The sequence below is a fragment of the Canis lupus genome, chromosome 3, assembly GCF_048164855.1.
Source record: "Canis lupus baileyi chromosome 3, mCanLup2.hap1, whole genome shotgun sequence".
Taxonomy (NCBI): Eukaryota; Metazoa; Chordata; class Mammalia; order Carnivora; family Canidae; genus Canis; species Canis lupus.
The window spans coordinates 26,831,734-26,855,517 of NC_132840.1; the positions used below are offsets into that span (position 1 = coordinate 26,831,734).

Consider the following 23,784-nt stretch of genomic DNA (forward strand, 5'->3'; position numbering starts at 1 on the left):
AACCCAAAGGCAAGCAGCCTTTCCAGGAGGGTGTGTGGTCAGCTCTGGGAAACTGAATGGCAAATGATAATGAGGTCGACACCCTGCAGGGGATTTGACACAGAAAGGAAATTGCTTTAGTGGGAGTTGTTTCAGTGAACATGATATGATAGACTTGGTCCTTGTCGGTGGAGAATTGACAGAGGTTAACAATGATAACGGTAGCCTTTTTATAGGCAAGATGGGGAATGGTGGGAGCCTTCCTAGAGTTGGGTCACAGAAATACCTGAGGCCCTGAAGGTGATCAGAGGTTAGGCAGACCAAGGGGAGGGGATGAGTGTCCTAAACACATGGGTTCCTGAAATGGAAGGACGTGTTTTGGAATGGCTGGAGTGCACAGGAGAGGTGGAGATGGGGCTGGAGAAGCAAAGGGGCAGTCAGGATTTGAAGGTCTCTGCAGTCTTTGGGAAGGAATGGTGGACAGTAAATTGTACTTTATTTTTTATTTATTTATTTATTTTATTTATTTATGATAGGCACACAGTGAGAGAGAGAGAGAGGCAGAGACACAGGCAGAGGGAGAAGCAGGCTCCATGCACCAGGAGTCTGACATGGGATTCGATCCCGGATCTCCAGGATCGCGCCCTGGGCCAAAGGCAGGTGCTAAACCGCTGCTCCACCCAGGGATCCCTAAATTGTACTTTAAAGGCTGAGTTGTGAGGGGTGTGAATTACATCTCTATAAAGCCGTTTAAAAAAAGTGATGCAGTGTCAGACATGCTGGCTGGCTGCATTGCAGGATGAATCAGAAGGAAGGCAAGAACAAAATTTTAGTCACAGAGACCAGTTAGAAGGCAGTTGTATTAATCTGTGTTAAAGATGATGATGGCTTGTTACTAAGTTAGTGGGAGCAATGGATAAATTATAGAGATATTCAGGATGTGATTGGTAGACCCTAAGGGCTGAGTAAAAATGCCTGGTGTGTGGTTGGGCATTTGACAAACATTAATATTTCTTGATCTGATTGAATGAGGAAGAATTAATTTTACTTCACTAGCTGCGTTTGGTGAGTCAAATGTCCTACAGGATCTGGCTTGAGTAAAACTGAGATGATTAGAATTCAGGGAGGGAGAACTCAGGAGGAAGTGGCAATTTTTCATGGACAAGTGAGTTTTACATGATTCCAGAGAGGATCTTTTTGAATTTTTGTCATTTGTAGTCAGTTTTACATGATTTAGTTCTAAATTGTACAATAGAATATCCACCCCCACCCCTCTCCCCGCACCTGTGCGCACGTGCACCACAAGAGATACTAAGTTCTTGAGGGTAGAGATGATGTTTGGTGTAATATACTATGGGGTATTTTCTACTAGTGAGTTTACATCTGTAAACCACTTCACAATCTGTAAGTGCATATGCGTATGGTATGGTTAATTAACTTAATTCTTGTAGCAGCTCTGTGAAGTAGTTAGTGATTGCCCCTATTCTACAGCAGAGAAACTGATTCAGAAACAGAGGTAGAGTGATTTGTCCAAGGCAATTCGGCACATGGCAGTGCCAAGAACTTGGGGCTTGGCTTCTCAGCTCAGTTCTGTCATGGGCCTCACCTCCTGGGACGGCTTCAGTAGTATCAGGAAATGGTTTTCTTAGAGTAAGAGTAAGATTTGGGCCCTGAGCAGGACAGAAATTTTAGCAGTTTATATCTGAATCGGTTTTGATAAGTAGTGTTGAGGGGTTTGTGGGCATTTGTTGGCTTCACTTTGAAGAGGCAGACAATGTGCAGAGGGTGAAGGAGCCTGAAGTTATAAAGAGAAGTTCTGGATCATTGACTTTTGATGGCCTTTGACTCTGATTAGATGAGAACATGACTAGGCTAGTTGACGAGATTTTACCAGTTAAGATAAAAATGAAGTGCAATCTGATAAATGTGGAAACTAGTGAGAGGAATATCTGGTTTTTTGTTTTGTTTTGTTTTATGAGTCCTAGAGGTGTTGCTTTTGGAAATGTATGTAAGTAAGTTGTAGGTCTGTTTTGAATATCCTTTCCACTCAAGCATGAGTAATAAAGGTTTTTGTGGGTTTAAAAAATTTTATCAGAAAAACTATGTACATTCACTTCCTTGGTGATCTCAATCTCATGTCTTTAAAAATTAAATTAAAAAGTAAATTTTTATCTCTAGCCTGGACCTCTGCCTCCTGAAAATCTTTATTTGGTTTTTATAGGATTCTCAAACTTAGCATGTTAGTATCTGAGCTCCTAATCTTTCTTCCAAAATTCACACAATGCCCATTTCATCATCTAGTGGCTTGTGCCAGAACACTTGGAGTTGCTCCTGACTTCTTTCTCTCACACCTCACGTCCCAGTTTGTCAGCACATTCTCTTTGATGCTTACCTTAAAAATACATAGAAAATAAGACGACGACTCGACTCTTCTCTGCTTCTGCCTTACTGATCCGCCCTAGCTACCTTCCCTTCTTACCTGGGATGTTGCAGTAAGCCTCCTCCCTCACTGGTCTTCATGCTGCAACCCCTGCATCTCTTTAAGTCTTTTCTCAATGGCCAGAGTGATCTTAAACAGAAGTCAGACCATGTCTTTCTCTGTTACTCAGATCCCTGCAGTGGCTGAAGTGTCATTCAAGTCACTTCGTGGCCCTTGAGTAAAGATGCCGGAGACCTGACACTAGCCTGTAAGGTAGGATCTAGCCCCCCTTCACCTCTAGGAATTCATCTCCCACCATTTCACTCTTCCTTATGCCACTGTAGCTCCTTTGGCATCCTGTGTCTTGAGTGTGCTGAACTCACTTATGCCTCTGGACATTTGCACTTGCTCTCTCTCTGCTGGGATGATCTCCCTTCATGTGCCCTCATGGCTTTTTCTCTGACACTCTTGCTTTGGGACAAAGCCTGAGGTCTTCCTTCACCATCATTCCCCCCCACCCCCCTTCACCATCATTTAAAATCTCAATCCTCTCATGCTCTGTGTCCCCCCATTGGATTCCCCATTTAAGATCTCTTCATGTACTATATTCATATCATTCTTTTGGTTATGGTCTTTTTCCACTGCCTGGGACATTAGCTCCACGAGGGCAGGGAAGTTTGTGTGTGTTTCTCTGCTGCTTTCCTCACACCTACAGCAGTAACTAGTACATAATAGGCATTTAATAGACATTTGTTCAGTGAATAGGAATGTGTTCTAGATTAGATTTTCTTTTGTTATTAAAGTATCTTATAGGGGTACCTAGGTGGTTCAGTCTGTTAAGCGTCCAACTCTTGATTTTGGCTCAGGTTGTGATCCACTGGCCCATAGGATTGGGCTCTGTATGGGGCTCTGAGCTTAGTGTGGAGTCTTCTTGGGATTCTCTCTCCCTGTCCCTCTGTCCTACTCTGCCTCCACTTGTGTGCACACATGCACGTGTGCGCGCTTGCTCGCTCGTTCTCAATAAATAAATAAATAAAAATTTAAAATCATAAAAAAGTACCTTATACTGTTTTTTGTTTAACTGGGTTGAGCAGTGGATCGACAGAAATACTTTCAATATTTTTGTCTTTATTACTGGACAAATATTTTTTTTTTGGAGGGGGAAGGGCAAAGTGACTGTGTTTCCTAAATCTGTGTGTGTGCAAATTATCAGCCTGGATGCATGCAGGAAAAGTTAGCACTTATGGAGAACTGGTGATCCTGGGGGCACAGATTATGATCTGAGCAGTAGGTTGTAAGCAGATTGGATGGGATTTACCTTTGGCAGAATCATTGGCTGTATGACTTCATGCACATGATTTCTCCTCAGTTTCCCTTTTGTAGTCTATAAAGTGGGGTTGGTGACTTCTGTCTGGTTTACTTCACTGAGCTCTTGAGAGAAAGAATTGAATGAGATCATGGCAGGAACCTGCTCTGTAAACCCCTTGTTGTTAACAAAAATGTTGTTGTATCGTTAGATCATTTCTAGCAAATCGAAGTGACAACTACCTTTCTCAGTGCCATCTGGTTTCTCTTTGGGTCCCTTTTCTCAAATGTCACATTATTGTATGTTGGTCATTGTATAATGTGGTTTAGAAAAATTCTGATTAGTATGGTAAATGTAGAGGAAAAAAATACATCCTTGTTGCACTATATTTTAGAGCCAAATGTAAATGGTAATTGGTTGACTTTTGCTTTGGATTATCACAGTTCTTAGTTACCTGAAAGTTGGATACACACACGGGATTTTATTTTGTAGATACCTTTTCTGCTGTTTCTTGAATTTTTCTTTCCTGCTTACTCTTCGCAGAAATAACTCAAATTTCTTTGCAAATAGAAGCTGGTATATGATTTTACAGGGAGTAGTGTTGAATGTACAATTTGGACTTAACATTTCCTTTTGAGTGCTGAAATAATCTTATGTAATTTTCTGGTCATCTTGTTAACCCTGGAGAGTGATATTTTTCTTAAATTCATCAGTTGTTTGCCCTGAGCTCTGAGAGGTTTTCAGTCTAAACTTCTTGTTCTTAATAGATTCCCAGTAGATGTTGGTGTGTTTTGGGTGTCAAAGAGGAATGTTTTTTTTTTTTTTTTTTTTTTAAAAAGGAATGTTTTAACAACGGTGTTAGGTGATAGTTTTCTTTCTTGCATGATTGGCTTGTTCATGCTTAAACTTAAGCTCAGTGGAGAAAGTGATCTCTCTCTCTCTCTCTCTCTCTCTCTGTCTCTTTTTTTTGTGATATGTCTCTTTGTGTATTTTCAATCGCTAACACTAGTGGCCTACAGGGACTTGGAGGTATATTACTGTCTGTTTAGCAGATGATTCATCTAGGCAGAACTTTTGCAGGCACTAGGATAATTTCTCATTTTCTTGAAATATGTTTAGAAAATTGAAATCCTATCTAGAAGCATATTTCCTATGTAGAAGGAATTAATCTAGATCTGTGCTACATGCTTTCCCCCTTCTGACTTTGCTTTATATTGTCAGCATTACTGACATCCTTCATAGGTCTGTCTCCCATAGTGGTTGTGAATATTTTGTATTTTCTTGAATGCCTAAGGATATTTGAGGTACTTATAGAGAGGTCTTTTCTGGGTGTCTGATTTGACCTAAGAGCTTTAGAGAGAGTGTATGATAGTTTTTATAGTTTTGGCATGACTAGAAGAGAATTTTCTCTGTGTTTAAGGTATGTAATTGCAAACTGATTTGTTTGTTGTCTAAGTAAAGAGGACCAGTCTTTTGTTTGTTTGCATATGTCATTTTCTCTTTGACCCTGGTAACATAAGAAACAGATGGTTTTCATATTGATCACTGATCAGTATGCTTTTTGGGGGCTTTTTTGGGGCATTAGAGCATTGAGGACAAGGATGCTGAAGTTTTTCTCTCATTGTATCTTCAGTTCCAAACACCTTGCACATAGGTAGTGTTTAGTACAGGTAGTTGAACAAATGAAAGAAGATGTTGGGGAAGATGATACAGGACTGCAAAAAAGAAATAACTGGCGATTATGACTATTCCAGAACTGACTTGTAAAGAAAACAGTCCATGTCTGTCTTTCGTCATATTCCCCTTGCCCTGTAACATTTTCGTAAGAATTGTGTTGGGTTGGAATTCAGGATTTTCTCTTCTCTTGTAAAAGTTTTAAAAGCTTCAGTCTTTCCTTGTTGGGCTTAGTTCTAGAGAGGAGTTTACTAGGGAAGTTATTAATAGTGGAAATTTGGGAGAATGTAAAAACCACCTAATATTCCCTAAATATGGAAGGTTGTTTTTGGAAACTGTTACGTTTTGTCAAGGCAGAAATAATTTGGAGATAGTATTTTTCTTGAAAGATAACTAGATTAGTAGACTTAGAAGATGGGATAAATTGTAATTGAAGGCAAAAGAATCTTGCTTTGAGGCCATCACTTTTAGAGTCAAAGCTTGTGTTTATTCCTGAGAGGAACTCTAGAAATTTGGAGACGTGGCTGGAGTCTTCAGAAGATATTACCTTGTGAGAGAGATCTTGAGACATTTTCCCAGGCTATCCAATTTTCCCCCCCCCAGGTGGAAATAGTTTAAGTATATAGATTCTTACTCCTTTAAATTAATATTGTGGGTTATGAAGCTCCTTTTGTATAATTGTGCCCATTATATGTTGTATATTAGGGTACACTTTCTCCTTCAAAAGAAGAAAACAATTGATGTTATGGTTTACTATTATGCATTGAGATGTTTTCATTATTGGTATGGTAGTAAATCCCAAACCATGTACTAGCTGAGGCTAAAAACTATATTCTTAAGCTCTGTGTCACTTGTCCTAACTTTTTTCCTCTGGTTCAGCAGAAGTTTGGGGGCTAAAACATGAGTAAGTAAGAGATTTCATTTAACAAAACATTATTTTAGGAAGGCAAATGAGAAAATGTCAAAGTAAAATAAGTTTGTCTCTCTTTTCTTGCTTAGCGTTTTTGAAACGTTGGGGTAGTTGGAGTGGTTGGATTTTCCCTGGAATTGAGTGAGAAATTCAGAAGACTGAAGCCCAGGCTTACTGTCTACCTTTCACGGAGGCCTAGCCGTGAGAGGACAGAAGAAGGCACGTGGCGAATCATGACAGCTGACAAAGACAAAGACAAAGACAAAGAGAAGGACCGGGACCGAGATCGGGACCGAGAGAGAGATAAACGAGATAAAGCAAGAGAGGGTGAGAATTCAAGACCACGCAGGAGCTGCACCTTGGAAGGAGGAGCCAAAAATTATGCTGAGAGTGACCACAGTGAAGATGAGGATAATGACAACAATAGTGCCACCACAGAGGAGTCCACGAAGAAGAACAAAAAGAAACCACCGAAAAAAAAATCTCGTTATGAAAGGACAGACACTGGGGAGATAACCTCTTACATAACTGAGGATGATGTTGTCTACAGACCAGGAGGTAAGGAGCGCAGTGTTTGTGGTAGAGAAGTGGCATCAGCACTGATATGCCTTTCTCCACGTTAGGGAAGGAGGGGGCCCAGAAAAGGAGATAGTAGTTTTGGGTAGAAAAAAAATCAAGGTAGGAAACACACTGACCCACTTTGGGGCAATTGGATTCGTTGGCTTCTTGCTTGTATCTGCCTCAACTTTGTCTTCTATTCTAGTTTGTGCATTTGTCAGTTCTTTCCTTATGTCCTGTGCTATTTCTCCTCTCCCTTCACCATCTTCACCATCTACTCTTTCATCTTTTGATTTCCTCCTTGCTCTTTATCTTCAACACAATTAGGCAGTGGTGACACTGCGGAATAGAATACATGATGGGTCAAGTAAACCTCAGTTAAGATTCTTATAAGCAGGATGTTTCACATTAGCTTTAGGAGTGGCCAGAAGCTAAAGAAGTATTTTTAAAGGCCTTTAGACCAAACTTTATTTCTCCTGATCACCTCCTTTTCCAAGAAATTGAGCTTCAGAATCTCTAACCAGTGGTAATAGATGAAGACAACTAACTTGCTTTGTTTTCCAGAAAATGTACTGTAGCTTGTGTACTCAATGTGTCAACACATTTATACGTTGTGCCAACGTTTATAGCATTGTTCAGAGAGACAGACCCAGCCTTCAGGTGAGATATAGGGAGACGGGTGATTGAGAACCTACTAAGCACCTGCAAAACTTTCTCCTTTAAAAAAGAAAAAGATTTATATATTTATTTGAGGCATAGGAGAGAGCGGGAGAGAAAGTGCATACATGAGCATGAATCAGGGGAGGAGCAGAGAGAGAGACTCCCAAGCCTACTCTCTGCTGAGCCCACCTCGGGGCAGGATCCCAGGGCCCATAAGATTATGACACCAGCTGAAATCACAAGTCAGAGGCTCAACCAACTGAGCCACCCAGGTGCCCCACAAAACTTTGCTTTTCTCATGTCATGTGTTGTGTATGTTGTGTATGTTAAGGTTACAGAGGCAGTAAAACTAGCTAAAATCATTTTCTTTGAATGACTTACTATGCTGAGAAGTGACATGAATTTCATGAGATGTAATTAAGAGATTAAGAGCCTCCCAGTTTGCTGTTCTTCCAGGAAAGGGAGGTTAAAGAAATTATGTTATGTGACTAACCTGGTATAATTGTTTTACTGAGGAATACTGTAACTTTTCTGAACTTTGTGTAAAGTATCAGATTTTTCCCCCCTGTTTCGGGATTTGTTTTGAATTTCAAAAGATAGTCAATATTAGAACTTATACAGATAACTTGTAGTCACAGCTACAATTTATTGATTAATGATTAACTGAGAAGATATTTATGTGACAAAAGTATCAGCATTCGGTTTTAGGGAAACTAGAGTTCTGCGGTGGAGATCTAGTAATATGTGGGTTACGATATTGTTGGTGTCTGTGATCGAAAAGACTTAGATATTGGACAGTAAGAATTTCTGAGTCACTGAAGAATATCTCATTACAGTTACCAAATGTTATATGCTATAGACCTATTCAATTCTGAATTGTGAGAATGTGTTAACTCCTTTAGATATATAGTATCATAACTTAAAAATAAAGAAAAATCTCATTTGTTATCCTTTTCTCATAATATGTAACAATTCAATGTGGTAATGTGATTGTCTGGATTATTGTCAAAAGGCTTACTGCCTTTGTGCAGTACTGAATGCTTACCTTTCTCAAGGGAATGTTACTCCTGTGTCAGTGATGATACTTTCCTCAAATATTTGTAGTCAAACATAGTGTGGGAAGTGCTGCACATACTGTCGGTGTCATAAGAGATTCATAGTTAATGACCCTGAGAAGTTCTGCACTTCAGGCAACTTCTGTAACATTACAAAAAGATACTAAATCTGCTGTTTTTTCCCACTTATGGGATTGTTGTGCCCTGTTTCTTCTGATTAACTCCCCAAGAGAAACCAGTTTTGAAGAAACGGGTTTGGGAGTTGTTGCACATTCATCTTGTACCTCCTACTGGATAGTAGAAATCCTTCCTGCTTGAAGTGTAGAAGAGTATGTGAAGGGATGTCATTCCGGGCTTACTTTCAAACAGTGAGTTCTTAAAGTCTTTTGGAGTTGAGCTGAGTAATTTATGAAGGCAGACATTGTTTGGTAAGTCTGAGGACCTTTGTGAAATATGAAAAAGATATGTTCTCTCCTGAAACTTAAATATATTATAAAGAATCTATGAAAACCAAAAGTGCTATGAACGTTTTCTGTGACACTTAGAGCATAACTACTTTGTATGAGGTGTCCCCTTTACTCGGATGGGTAAGTGTTGTGGCCTAGGGTTTGCACATTGCCAGGTTAAGTGGATGTATGGCTCTTTGATAAGGAGACTGACCTTGACCTCTCAGTGTCCTTCAGATTATTTGTTCTCAGAAGAATGAGATTTTATTGAGAAAATGGATATTATTTAGAATTTGTCAGTAGCTAAAGTTAATCTCATGCATGGTCATAAATAGCTCTGTTTTACCCTGGTTCTTCATATCTGGAGTTATTTTTATTTTATCTTCAGGAGCTCAGCCTAAGGAACTTGAAGTTACTTATTGCCCCTGTTACCTCCTGCCTTAGGCCATTTGCAGTTGGCTTGGCCTCAGGCTAGTGAACACCTCCCCTGTGTACACACACTGACTTAATTCCTGTCCTTTTTTCAGTGCCCCCATTTCAGTGTTACTGCCTTTTCTCTCCAAAGTTATACAGGTTTCCTTAATAAACACCATCATAGCATTATGTTTCTTTTCTTCTAGAACTTCTAACTAATAATTTTTCATTTATTTCTGTTATTTAGGATTAATACCTGTCTCCTCCACAAAGGCAGAAAGTCTGCTTTTTGTTTATCATTGAATTTCTGGCACCTGTGACAGTACAGTACACATAGTGTGTATTTTTAAATATTTGTTGAATAAATTTCTGAAAACTTTTCAGACATTTATTGATTGATTAATGATGTTAAAGTTAGAATAATGCTTATGGAAGTCTATGTTGAATCATTTATTTGCCAATGAATGATTTAAAAGACTTGTTATAAAAATCAAAACAAAAAACCTTGTGGGGCTCTATAATATATTGTCCCTATGTGTAATCTAACGTCTTTGTTGTCTGTCAACTGTTACTCTACTTTTGAGATGACTGTCATGGTAACAAATTGATGTATTACACAGCTGTGTTGTAGCCAGCTTTCCCTTATGGGCTTCTTTAGCATAGGATATTGATTTCTAAAGTTTCTGTGGGTGGCATATTAATGTCTTCCCCCCCCTTTTTCCCCCCTTTCCCCCCAGCTTTACTGAGGTATAACTGACATCTAATGTTGTTGAAGACGTACAATGTAGTGATTTTAAATATGTGCGTATTGCAAAATGATTACCACAGTAAGGCTAGTTAACACACCCATCACCACACATCAGTACTATTGCGCGAGTGTGTGTATGTGTGTGTGATGAGAACTTTTAAACTCTACTCCCTTAACAACTTTCAAACATACAGTACAGTATGGTTAACTGCAGTCACCATGCTGCACATAATATCCCCAGAACTTTTTCATCTAATAACTGGAAGTGTGTACCCTTTGATCCCCTCCACCCCATTCCTGCCATTTCCCCCACCTGCCCACTCCCTCCCCATGGCAACCACTAATCTGTTCTCTGTTTCAATAAATTTGCTGTTTTTAGATTCCACATATAAGTGTCTTTTTTGTCTGTTTCACTTAGCATGATGCCTTCAAAGTTTATCCATGTTGTCAAGATCCCCCACTCCCCCACTCCTTTTTTATGGCCGGATAATATGTATGTATATACGTGTTTTCTGTATCCATTCATCCATTTGTGGCCACTTAGGTTGTGAATAATGCTACAGTGAACATACGGGTATAGATATCTCTTCTGGGTAGTCATTTCATTTCCTTTAGCTAAATACCCAGAAGTGGAATAGCTGGACCATATAGTGATTCTGATTTTAGTTTTTTGAAGAATCTCCAAACCATTGTCCGTAATGAGGAGCTGTACCCATTTACATTCTTGCCAACAGTGTATTTATTTTTATTTGATAACTATGATTTTTAAAAATTCCTGATCAGGTAAAGCAGTCAAAAAATTAAATTCAAATTATTGAGAGATACTTTTTCATTTTGGCATATCAATTTGCTTGCTACTTTGATATGGAAACATGTGTTATTTAAAAAATGCCTGTTAAGTTTGTTGTGCATTTCTTATATTTTGTCATATCCATTGCTATTTCTGTTTGACTTTCCCATTTACCCTAGGTATATTCCTAGAATAACAGAAATCTTTATCACATACATGGGAGGGGAGGAAATCAAGATTCAGGATTTTCAAATTTGTTATATCTGTGTTCCTTCTGCCTTTATGAAAAAAATGTGTTATTTTTCATGAAGATAAATTTTATATATAGAAAACGACTTTTAAGTTTGTGGTTTGTGAAATCTTAGGTGAAATAAAACATTTCCCCCTCTCATTTGCAAATTTCTCCCCTTTATTAGGAATTGGGAACTTGAACTGAAAAAAGACCTAGAAGCTAGAACTGGGTATATATTGAACATTGAAGTGTTAATTTCCTTTGATGCAAATGGAATTTAAGCTGGAAAAAATCTAAACAAAATAAAACCTCGGAATCTGGTTTGAATGAGAATGGAATGTACGTATTTTTGAACAACTGCCGAAATTTAGACTATTAATTGAGCATAATATTGAGTAGACACAAAAAAAATATAATATTGTATGTTTCCAGGCCAGTCTTTGGTGTTTCGAAGTCAAGTGGTAGTTAGGCTGGCAGGCACTGGTGTCTGGAATGAGGCACGAAGACCTTCAAGGGCCTGGTCATGTTCCCTTTCATGATGACACTGCCAGTTACACGGGTTTGTTCCCATTGTGGGAGTTTATCTTACTTTGTACTTATCTGTGTTACGTGTTACACCTCAATGAAAAGTTTACTTAAAAAGTTAAAACATGCAACTATTTTCCTAATGGATAATTTCCCTTTGATTCAAGTTCCTAGTTAAAAAGGGAAGAGAGTTGTTCCCAGTGTTTTAACAAATGGCATGTCTGAACATTTAGCTACTGATTGTTCACTGAGGGGCTGCTCTCTGACCTGGTAAGAGTCTGACCTTGGTTTCAAAGTCTTCATTCTCTGAATAATTGAAAGCTTATCTACAGCAATCATTAAGACAAACATTAGAAATAAAAGCAAAAATAAAATAAAATTCTGCCATTTGGTGTTTTAGTACATAAATTTTTGGAGAAAATACAACTGCATTTCATCTGTAACTTTTTATCTACTCTCTTGTACTTGTAGAAGAATTTTAGGTAGACATGGCATGCAAATGAAGATGTTTCTTGTGGCGTTCTTATTTTGGGTTGAGGCACAAGTTTTGCTGATGATTGCATGAATATTTTTTGTGTAATAAGAAACATAAGATCTGGATAAAGGAACCTTTACGCCCAGCTTGAATGAAAGTGGTTTGACATGTGTTAAAAGTTTGTTTGCACTCAATAAACCTAATATTAACCTACTTAATGCCTTTCAGTGGATCCCTTGTTGTCAGTAGTATTAAGTCCAAAATCTTCATTGGCATGCCAGACTCAGCTGTGATTGCATGTCTGCCTAATCATCTTTAGATCTTTTATTTGGGAGGAGGAAGTTCAGTGAGGCAGTGTGTGCCTTTCCTAGGGCTTCCATAACAAAGTACCACAGACTGAGTAGCTTAAACAACAGAAATATATTGTTTTGTAATTTTGGAGGCTAGAACCTCAAGATCAGGGAGTCAACAGGGTCATGCTCCTCCTGAAGGAGAGGAAAGGATCTGTTTCTTCAGGCCTTTCTGAGCTTCTGGTAGTTCCTTGACCTTTGCTAGCACACCAGCAGTCTTCATATGGCACTCCATGTCTGCCTGTCCCTGACCCTGTCCCGGTGTCTACCCACATTTCTCCTTTGTATCAGGATAGCAATCATGGTGGATTAGAGTCCTCACCCTCCTGCATACATATGACATTAGGATCCACCTCATTGTAACTCATCATATCTTCATTGACCCTTTTTTCTTATAAGGTCACATTCTGAGGTATTAAGGGTTAGGACTTCACATCTGAATTTTGGGGGATAGAATTCAGTCCATAACAGGTGGGAAGAGTTTTTGTTGCTACCTAGACTCGAGTTTGAGTGAGTACATCCAGCTCTCTTAGTTTGGTGTCCTTAGAGCAGTTGTGAAAATGTATTTGTTGTTTTTAATCACATTCTAGTGTGCTTTTAGTTGTAGATTATATTTTCTTTTTCCTGTTTCTATTGAAATTTTATTTCCTCTTTTTCTGAGCCTCAAGAAGCAACTGCCTTTTAGTGCATATTAGGAAGTTAGCAAATTCTGCATATGTAAAAGAATTTTTTTAGCACATTAAAAGTTATTACTTTATCTCTGACTGTAGAAGGAACAAGAGAAACTTTCTTCCTACATTGCTATAACAAAGAAATGGAGAATGATGGAAATTTTGAGACTAATTAATTGTATCTTTTTTTCATAAGGAAAGGGTCATTAAATATAGTGAAACATGTACTCTAGATACTTGCTGCTCCAAGTGTTGGCCATAGATTGGCACCCTACAAGAGTTGATTTAGAAACGCAGACTTTCAGGTTCCACACCAGATCTGCTGAATCAGAGTTTTTGTTTTCATAAGGTGTTTTATTATATTTAAAAAAAAGATTTTATTTATTTATTCATGAGAGACAGAGACAGAGAGAGAGAGAGAGAGAGGCAGAGATACAGGCAGAGGGAGAAGCAGGCCCCGTGCAGGGAGCCTGATGTGGGACTCAGTCCCCGGGACTCCAGGATCACGCCCTGGGGCAAAGGCAGACACTCAACCACTAAGCCACCCAGGTGTCCCTCCTTGTCTTTTTCAAGTTAATGTACCTTCAAGTTAAGGTATGAATAGAAAATGAGTGCATTGCCTTAAGGGCTGAGGAGACCAGTGTCCCGGCACACCTGTCACTTATTTATGGCAGGATAGAGTTTAGGCAGATCCAGAAACAAACAAAAGGTGGGGAGAGGGAGGAAGATAAGCTTTCATGGCTTGAGATTTTGATGTGAAATAAAGCACATGTGGTTCAGGAGGAACGGAGCAGTTGACTAGTCATTTAGGAATGATTTGGATCTTGTAAAGTGCTTGATTGCAGAGGGACTATGAAGTTGGGTGAAAGCAGACACGTGAGGGAGTGAGGAAGCTGTAACCATGGATAATTAACTACCACATTTAAGGCATCTGCTGTTTCCAGCACTAGGCTTACTTTACTTTGTGTGTATTGTTGCTGGTCCTTTAAAAAGTTTCTGTACAGCCTAGTCATTGTTTCCCTGTTACACAGATAAGGAGAAGAATGCACAGAGACCAGTGTCATATAGCTAGTTTGTAAGGTGGCATGGGCCTGTGACAAAATCGTTCAAGCCAGAATAGATGGACGTTTGCATAAAATACTGAAGATAATGCCCAAAACACACCTTTGGAAAGAAAGAGATAGGCCCATTTCTTGGAAAATGCAAATGATATAATTACTTTGCTTTATTTCTTTGTTTTTTTCCCTGCTCCTAAAATTAGTTAACATATTGCTTGCTTTTGGAAATTATTTCTCACTTATACACACACACACACACACACACACACACACACACAGAGAATGATTGTTAAAAAGATAAATGTATAACAATTATGGGAAGTAAGCTGAGCCAGGATGGTAAATTGTTCCAGAATATTTAGGCTAATGCTGATTTCTGGATTGGAACCCTTAACTCAGCAACTGAAAGAGAAATACATAGTTTTTGTGATTTAATAAAAGTGAGCTTGTTAGATTTGTTAAAGTTTTTTTAATGCAAAGCTGGAGAACGTCGGTCATGTCACACACAAAAATAATTTGTTGGTAGGATGACCCACAAATTGGGTGGAAACCTCCCTGGAATGAGGGCAGTTCTTATTTTGGGTCACTGACCATTTTTCTTGGTGCTACCACTGGGGTGGTGCCCTTAAGCATTTTTCTGTCCTTGCTGTCACTCAGTTTGAGGCACATTCACAGTAGAGTAAGTTCAGTTGGTCAAGCATGTCTTAGATTAAAAAAAAAAAAAAAAGACAGAAACCTTGATTTATTGCTCCCCCCTAACCCTGTACATGGTGGGGCTCAAAGTAATTCTCTACAGTGACATCAGGGAGCTTTCTATAGGGGAAGCAGATGAGAGCCAGCCAGAAAAATGAACCCTATTCACTGTGCCACTTCATCAGTAGACTCTTACACTAGCACAGATTCAGGGAGAACTTGTCATAGCATATGGCTGTTTATAGTTGGTTTTGCTGTGGGTGTGATAGGTAAATAGAGGAATGATGTCAATGGAATATACAATTTGTGCTGGCTCATGTGCAATTATTTCCAGGCAAGAGGAGTATGAATAGAGGGGCATAGATTATAACATAATTATATATATATATATATATATATATATATATATATATATATATATATATATAGTAGGTTTATATTTTAGCAGAAAAGGAAAAGGTGGGTGAGAATTTAAAGCTTTAATTTGACTGTTGTCCTTGTATGAGCCCTTTCATCTCTAATAAAGTGAAATAATGAGCACCCACCTGCAGCCTAGGGATCTCTCCCTAGAGAGGTGCACTCTGCCTCACCCACTTTAACTCTGGCAGGTGGCCTTGCCTGTTTTGCTCACCTTCACAGGAGCCCCATTAATCTGTATTGTTGTTTTGGCGCCTTCAAGCCAGTGCCTGTTGTTTTTTGTTTTTTGTTTTTGTTTTTTGTTTTAAAGTGAGAGAGACAGAGGGAGGAGAGAAAGAATCTTAAGCAGACTCCATGCTCAGTGCAGAGCCCAATGCGAGGCTTGATCTCACAACCCTGAGATCATGACCTGAGCTAAAACCAAGAGTCAGCTCTTCACCGACTGAGACACCTGGCGTGCCCCTTCCCTCCCCCCGCCTTTATGTATTTTTAGTATTCCCTATAGCAGCCTTGAGCCACTCTGGGGTGCCTCCTTGGGCTATCTTCTTTCTTGATATATAATTATTGATTAAAGAGAATGTAGTAATCTGATTTTTGAGCTGCATAATTTTTGAAGAATCTGCCCCTTTCCCTGTATTTTATATAAGCCCTTTAATCTTTAGGAGCATTTTCTGCAAAACTAGAAGTTTTCCCAGCAACATAACAGAGTATTACAGAAGTTATCTACGTGAGAAACCCTGAATCAGAATGTATTGTAAAACTGTGTACTCCAAAAGAAACAAGAATGTTTCATGTGTGGCCATTTAAAAAATCACCCTTGATAATGGCAAGAACATATTAAACGGTAATTCTTTGAAACCATTTTTATGAGCAGTGAATCATCAAATTCAGGAATGTAGCTTTCTGGCAATCTACTCCTCTCTGTTTTCTGGGTCCCACATTCTAGGCACTTCATTGTTGGTTCCCCCAAATACTTACTAACATAGGCAGGAATAGTGACTGCAGATTTGAGTGTTCACCCTATGTTTCTTGGGCAGCCTCTCTGGAATGGCATTGTCTTAGCTGTGCCTCCTTTAGGATGTGGGTATTGAACACATGTACAGAGCAGCTGATCTGAGGACTTTTTGGGAAGAGACTTTTAAGGCTGATATTTATGTGTAGAAAAAACTACACCCACACATACATACACACAAATACATACACAAAAAAGTTGACTTTGGTATTCAATTTGTTAAAGTTAAATTCAATTTGTTAAAGTTAAAAATTAAATGATACTGCTTTACTTTAAAAAAGTTCAATTTACTTACCTCAACCCTTTGTAAATTAAACGAATTTTAATCACTTTTGAGGCCTTTTGGAATTATAATTGGTCTTATTGATAAAGTAGTTAATATCTTCAGCATTTAGACTTACTTATTAAATAATTTAATATTTGATTTCTATTCTTAAGGAATCTATTAATAATGTATTCTCAAGTATTTAACTATTCTTATAAGTGAAGTAAATTAGACCTATAAATGAAGTGAACCTAAAGAGTTGCCTTAGATATTTCAGTGCTGGGCATAAACTGATTTAGGTTTCAATCCTGACTGTGTGTTTGAATCCATTTCACACAGAAACAGTTCAGCGCAGTCCAGCTATTTCTACCCCTGAGGATGGGTGGAGGTGACAAGAACAACCTCTGTGCTTTTGTTTCTTCTTCATGTGGCTTAGGGTACTCACCTCAAGGGCTGTACTAGCGATTGAGTGAGTGTACATGCAGACTTGTTGGGCTTCTTTAGAAGGCTAGCCTTATAATAAAGTCCTAGGTAAGTGTTACTTTTCAAAATTGGTTTGTTGTTGTAAGTCAAGTTCTTTTAACTATAAAAAGAACAAAAATATCTCACATATCCTGTTTTCTTTATTAACCCAGAACATGTTCATTAAGGTATTGATTTTCTTAAATCTTTCTTAATTCGAAATCTTCACAGGGATATAGGGTGCATATCAATTTAAGGAGGTAATTCCTACCCTGATTAATTTGGATTACTTAATTTTTAATCACAAGCTTTTCAACCTTTCAACTTTTTCAGATATGTACACCTACTAAAGGAAGATAGAAATAGTCACTAAGTTTCCAGACTTTGCTCTCAAACATCTCTGCCAATGTTAATGTGGCTCCTATTGAATATAGGCTCTGACTGTTGAGAACCTCATTCTGATGGGTCACTCATGGGGCATTCCTGGTTATGTGTATCTGTATGTCTGAACCTGAATTGGACTTCCCTCTAGCTATGATTTGAGTTTGCCATAGTTGATAGCTTTAGATGGTATTGGTTACCAAGTTAAGTTATTACTTTTTGAGACGACCCTTTCTAGAGTATATTATGCTGAACATAGAAAGGTGCTCTTTTTTGGGGGTCACAGTAGAGCCTGCATCTATCTATCTAATTTAAAACATATGAAGTTTAAAAAAAAAAGTGGGATGCAAGGTTATCAAGAGCCCCTTCATACTCAACATGTTGATAAAAAGACTTAGAAGCCCACTATTTTTTTTTTTTTTAAATTGATGGTATGTAGCTTGGCTTGTTAATAGCCTCTCCTCAGATAACAGAGAGCAAGCTTACCTGTTCCATTTTGAGATAACGTGGTTATCCTCTCTGTCAAGTTCCGAATATGGTTTTCACACAGGATGGTACAAGAACAACAATAAAGGAAGAATGAACAGTAAAGAAGACCAAACTGGATGAGAAGAATAAATCATCTAAATTAGATGGCAAACGGATTTCATCTCTTTTCCCAAGTGATTGAGGCTGAATGTAGTACATTTAGAAGGAGTGCTCTGATCAGTAGACTGTTTTTCTTGGGTGCAGGTATGGGAGGGAACATTTGCCATAACTGATCTAGATTCACAAGTGATCTAACTTGTTAGCCCAGATGAAGTACATGACAAGGGACCGACCTGGGTTTGTGATACTAGAGGCACTCTACAGTTTTTGTGAGGGTATTGGCTAAAAGGTTTATTTTGTATGTTTCAGGCTAGTATACTCGATACTAAACTATAGAAAAACCCTCAGCATTTTATAAACAATAATGTTCCTGAGCAAATGTGTCATTTTCAAATGAAAGCCCTTTTACATTGTAATCTTATGTGATAGAAAGTTTACATTATCCTTTGAGCTGCTTTACTTACTTACGGAGCATTTGTAGGGCAGTGGTCAGTAAACTTTTACTTTTTTTTTTTTAAGATTTTATTTATTCATGAGAGAGACAGAGGCAGAGACGTAGGCAGAGGGAGAAGCAGGCTCTCTGTGGAGAGCCCAAGGTGGGACTTGATCCTGGGAGACACTCAAACCTGAGCCACCCAGGCATCCCAGTAAATTTGCTGTAAAGGACCAGAAAGTAAATATTTTCAGCTTTGCTGTAGATGACTGAGTCTTTGTTGTAACAACTCAGTTCTGAACTTGGGTCATGAGAGTGGTGATATATAAAAGAATGGGCATGGCTGTGATCCAATAAAACTTTATCTGTGGACACTGAAGTTTGAATTTTACATTATTTTCACATATCAAGAAATATTCCTATCCTCCCTCCATTAAAATATGTAAAAAAATGTTCCTTGCTTTGTGGGTCTTACAAAAACAGGCATTGGGTCAGATTTGACCACTTGTAGTCTGTGGTGCCAGTCTTGTGCTTTATGAGTTGCCTGCCTCAACCTCCAATTCTTCCTGTTCTAATAATCCTTAAAATTCTTTCACCACTTAGTATTTTGTACTACTTTTAAAAATGTAATTTGCTTTATCTGTTCAGTTAAATTAAAAATAATTTTCACCTGTTTGTATTGTTGAACCTTGTTGATATTAAGTTGTAGTTTTTCCTGCTTTCCATCAAACACTACAAGACATAGAAAGATGCCTTATGGGGATCCCTGGGTGGCACAGCGGTTTGGCGCCTGCCTTTGGCCGCCCAGGGCGCGGTCCTGGATATCCAGGATCGAATCCCACGTCAGGCTCCCGGTGCATGGAGCCTGCTTCTCCCTCTGCCTGTGTCTCTGCCTCTCTCTCTCTCTCACTGTGTGCCTATCATAAATGAATAAAAGTTTAAAAAAAATTAAAAAAAAAAAAAGAAAGATGCCTTATGAATAAAGTTCTTGTGGCGATCTCGACCCTGTCCTCCCGCATTAATTCAGTATAAATTCTTCTCAATAAACATTCTACTCAGTTTGCTGGTAGATGGGATGCCTGGCTGGCTCAATTGATAGAGCATGCATCTCTTGACCTTGAGGTCATAAGTTCAAGCCCTACATTGAATGCAGACGATTACTTAAAAAAAAAAAAATCTTAAAAAAATAAAGCTTGCCAATGGAGAAGATATCCTTGTGAAGTAGTTGCTATCCCAAATGATGCCACTTTGAAGCCCTGTGTGTTTATTTCTGTTCTTTTTGAGTGTATGTACATCTCCTCTACATAGAAACTGAATGAGGAAAGAAAGTAAATTAATTAACATGTCACCATTATAAACTGGCACAAGTCTTTGATATTTTCAGAGACGTTACCACCTCACAGTTGCGCGATATGTTTTGGGTGTCTTATTTGTTGGTTATAAAAGCAAGCTAGCAGCCTTCCAGAGATCTTCTCTGTTCAGCACAGAACCTGGAGGAATTGGATTAACACCACAGTGTAGGGAAGATACAGCAGAGGTTCTTTTGTTTGGTTCTCCAAGCTGGATACTAAAATCAACCCGATGGACCATGACGAATAGGGTCCCAATCACAGCGGAAAAGATTTATATTTACCTAGAGTCTAATTGGACTGAGATTTTCTGCAGTTATGTTAAAATCCTTGGCCCTTTAACTTGGTGAGTGAGCATTTGAACTCCTAAGCTCTGGAGGTTTAGCTTTTGCTGGCTCAATTAATTGTTAAATGTTCCCTTTATTATAAGTATACATCGATGCCTTGCTTTGTAGTGGCTGAGGAAATTGCTGAAGGAGTTGTTTAATCTGTTATACTCTATCAGTTTTGTAAAAAGCTCTTTTTAAAAGGAAACAATTTTGATTTGAAGTCGCATGGTGGTATTTGAGTTGGAGAGTATCCTTGAAATTGAAATGCAGGAATTTGGCTCCGTTCTTGACAGGGATTGGCTTGTAGTTGATGCTGACCCATGTGTTTGTCATCTTTCCAGATGCTGCCTTCTATTTATTCTGACAGCTTCACCAGCTGAGAAAACCAGACTTTCCAAGATTAAAACATTGTCTGTGAATTTATTTTATTTATTTTATTATTTTATTTTTTTCATTGTGAATTTAAAGATGGAATAGGGTTTTATGGTTGTTGAATTAAAAAAATGTATGTATATGAGAATGATTTCCTTTTGTAAAACATTTAAATACTATAGAATAGATACTTGTGTAAATGAATTTTGCTTTGAAGATATTTGAATACTGCAAACACTACCAGAAGTAAAAATAGCTTTTCTACTCCTCTGAAGGAGTATGTTTGTGTTAGCACAAATTTTGTAATAGATTTTTAAGTACCATGAGATAGATGGGAGCGGTTAAGTAAGTTACTTGGTCCTTTTAAGTTAATGCTTAAAATGCCTGGGAATGGATAGACTTCTAAAAGTCACTTTACCAAGTGTATTACTTTTCATACATGATGACCCTTTATCATCATGTATGCATTAAATATATCCATTACTTTAAATATTTTTCATTATTTCATGATTAAATATGTGTTTAAACGAATTAGGCAGCATACTGTGTGTTACATATGAAAGAAATTCTGCATTTGTTCACTCATTTGACCCCTGAATTTATTTTCTCACTTATATTCCTAAATTTTCTTATTTGGTTGCCTTTATAAGGAACGCCTCTTCAGTGATGTCCACTGTGATAATTAGTAAATGTGTAAACTGAACTATAAAAGGCAAAGATAGAGTTGTTATATATTCCTTCTGAAGGCTGTAGGCATTGTTCTGGCTTTCTTTGTTTGCGGGGCAGATATTGATGCTTGAGAGATGGCGTGTTAGTGGCTCACTTTAAACTGATCAATAGAGATATAGTAAAAAGAAATGTTGGGGTGGTTGATTATAGTTTTTAGTTCTTTTAAAAAGGGAAATAGAGTGAGTTTATAATATAGATTTTTAATATTATTTCAGTATTTTACTTTTCATTATTCTCAGCTTTTACATTAACATTTTAATTTGTGCTCCATTAGTAAAGCTGTACGTAACTGTAGGCTCTAAGGCAGGCTGTTATTATTTTTAGGTGGCATTTGGTTTTCATGCTTGTCCTGTCATTCTCTTATGGTGGTATTGTAAAACATAGGTACCTTGCATACAATTACCAGATTGAGGAAATGTTAACAATACTTTGTGTTATTAGACCTTTTTTTTTTCTTTAGTGAAAAGAAGACTGAAGTCTTCTTCAGAAGACTGAAGAGAAATGTCAAAAACACACCTCACCTGTTATGCTGTGTTTTTATATTGTTGGGAACAATAAAAACCTAAAAAGTAGTGTTTTAATTACAATTCCATAGTGCAAAAATACACCTAAATTTTGAGGTTATATTTGAGAATTAACTGTAGCAGCACTCAGACTGGGGGCGAGATTGTGCTTCTTATTTACAGGGGATTTTATGCTTCACATTTCAGGTTAGACAATGGACACCTGATTTCCAGTTTGTGCTCTTTCTACTGGCTAGAAGGCATTTTGAGGGAGAAAAATCCTGGGCTGTCTTTAAGGCTCATGAACTAGAATGCTTTTGAAGTTTGCAACTATCCAAAAAGTAGATAGATATTTGGCATCATGGAGTTGCAGTGCTTTTGGCATTCCCGTCTTGATTGGTGGAGGCTACTAGTTTGTAGAAAGCAGCAGTTTTGTCATCTGTTTTACTTCTGTTACCTCCCCAGCTGCTAGGATGCTCACTGCTGTGGCATCTGGTAGAGCTACAAGTGGATCTCAAACTCCCTTTTCAGTGTTGTTTCTGTACACAAGAGGTGGTCCCGTTCTGTCTTCTCTCCTCTGAATTCACCTGTTACCTTTTGCCTTTGCTCTGTGAATGCATTTATAAAATTCTTATCTTATTCTTATCTTCCCCCTCTATTTCTCCTCCTGCACTTACTCTTTTTTGATGAGCAAATAATACATTTTCAGGGAAGATAATTGAAATGTTCAGATAAGCCACAATTAAAAATCTCAAAACCATGAGTCTAATGTTAATATTTTGTTGTATGATCACTTTCCTTAGTAAACACATGTGGGGTTATGATAGATACTTTTGAGGTTAACATGTCCTGAGTTTATTGCCATGCCAGTAATTACAAATCTGAGTCATTATTGTTGCTTACTGTACCATTAATACTGGCATTATAAACCTAGAAGTGTTCATGGTCAACCCAGGGGACTATGAATATAATTCAGGAGACTGTGAACTTGAATGGGTAAAAATTGTATTGTTATTTTCACTACTTCGTTACATTTCAAATGACATTTAGCATTCAGTCATGCTTTAGTTATGAAGATAGGCAATAAATTGTAGTGATATTGATAGTACCTGTGACACCAGTATGAACCCACAGATATTCCCATATCACATAAAACAGAGAAAAACATCTGAAAATAATGTTTATGTTCATCACTACTTTGAAATTATGGAGGTTATTAAGGGAATAACCTTTAGTAAATTTTATTATTTAATAAGTCACTAAAGAAGTACATATATTACAAATGTTTTTTTCTCATACTGTGATAAGTATTATAGTACATGTTTTTTTTTTGTGTGTGTGTGTGAATTTACAAAAAAAAAAAAATGCTTTTGAAAAGTTAATGTATAGGTTACTAAAGGTGTCTGTGGCCTGAAAAACATCAGGTATACCTGTGTTAATGGATAGATACCATCGTGTGACTAGTTGTATATTGTTGAGTTTTAGGTTCTTTATTTGGAAAGAACAACAATGGTGAACATTGATTTATTCATTTCTGCTGACTCTCCTTAGGACTAGAATTAACTGAGTTTTACCTTTTAGGGTATGTCCGGACATCCAAAGATTTTTTGTGTACTGCCATTGTAATTCTTTCCAATTACCCCTGATGTACCATGGGATTTTGGCATCTACAAGTGACTGAATTTGTGGTTTTGAAACTGGAGAAGTGTTTGCTAGGTAGAGCAGGAGACTCTGTGTCACCTTTGGATAGTAAATCTTCACTTCAGAGAATGGATCAGACACATTTGTGTGCTCTGTTTTTTATCCACTGTTAATGACGTGGAAAGGAGGATATAAAGTTGTGACATTAGAGAGAATGTCTTCTTTCTAGTATGAAGTAAAATATGGATTATATTCTGAGAGTTTAGTGCAGTATGAATTCTGGTCAGCTTTCACTTTTTTTTATCACTTCATAAATGATAAAACATTCCAGAAAATTTGG

The 23,784-nt window shown here is 37.8% G+C and overlaps 1 protein-coding gene across 10 annotated transcripts in view; it reads left to right on the forward strand.

The window, feature by feature from the left end:
- RERE (arginine-glutamic acid dipeptide repeats) overlaps window positions 1–23,784 on the forward strand; it is a 408,653-nt gene that overhangs the window by 146,489 nt on the left and 238,380 nt on the right. For 9 of the 10 annotated variants that reach the window (XM_072819771.1, XM_072819779.1, XM_072819773.1 and 6 more), the window contains one exon: window positions 6,378–6,846. In XM_072819771.1, coding sequence (XP_072675872.1) covers window positions 6,522–6,846 — 325 coding nt within the window. In that variant the 5' untranslated portion in view covers window positions 6,378–6,521. Of the gene's footprint in view, window positions 1–2,593; window positions 2,672–6,377; window positions 6,847–23,784 lie in introns of those variants that run through there. The other variant, XM_072819778.1, reaches the window with a different exon arrangement.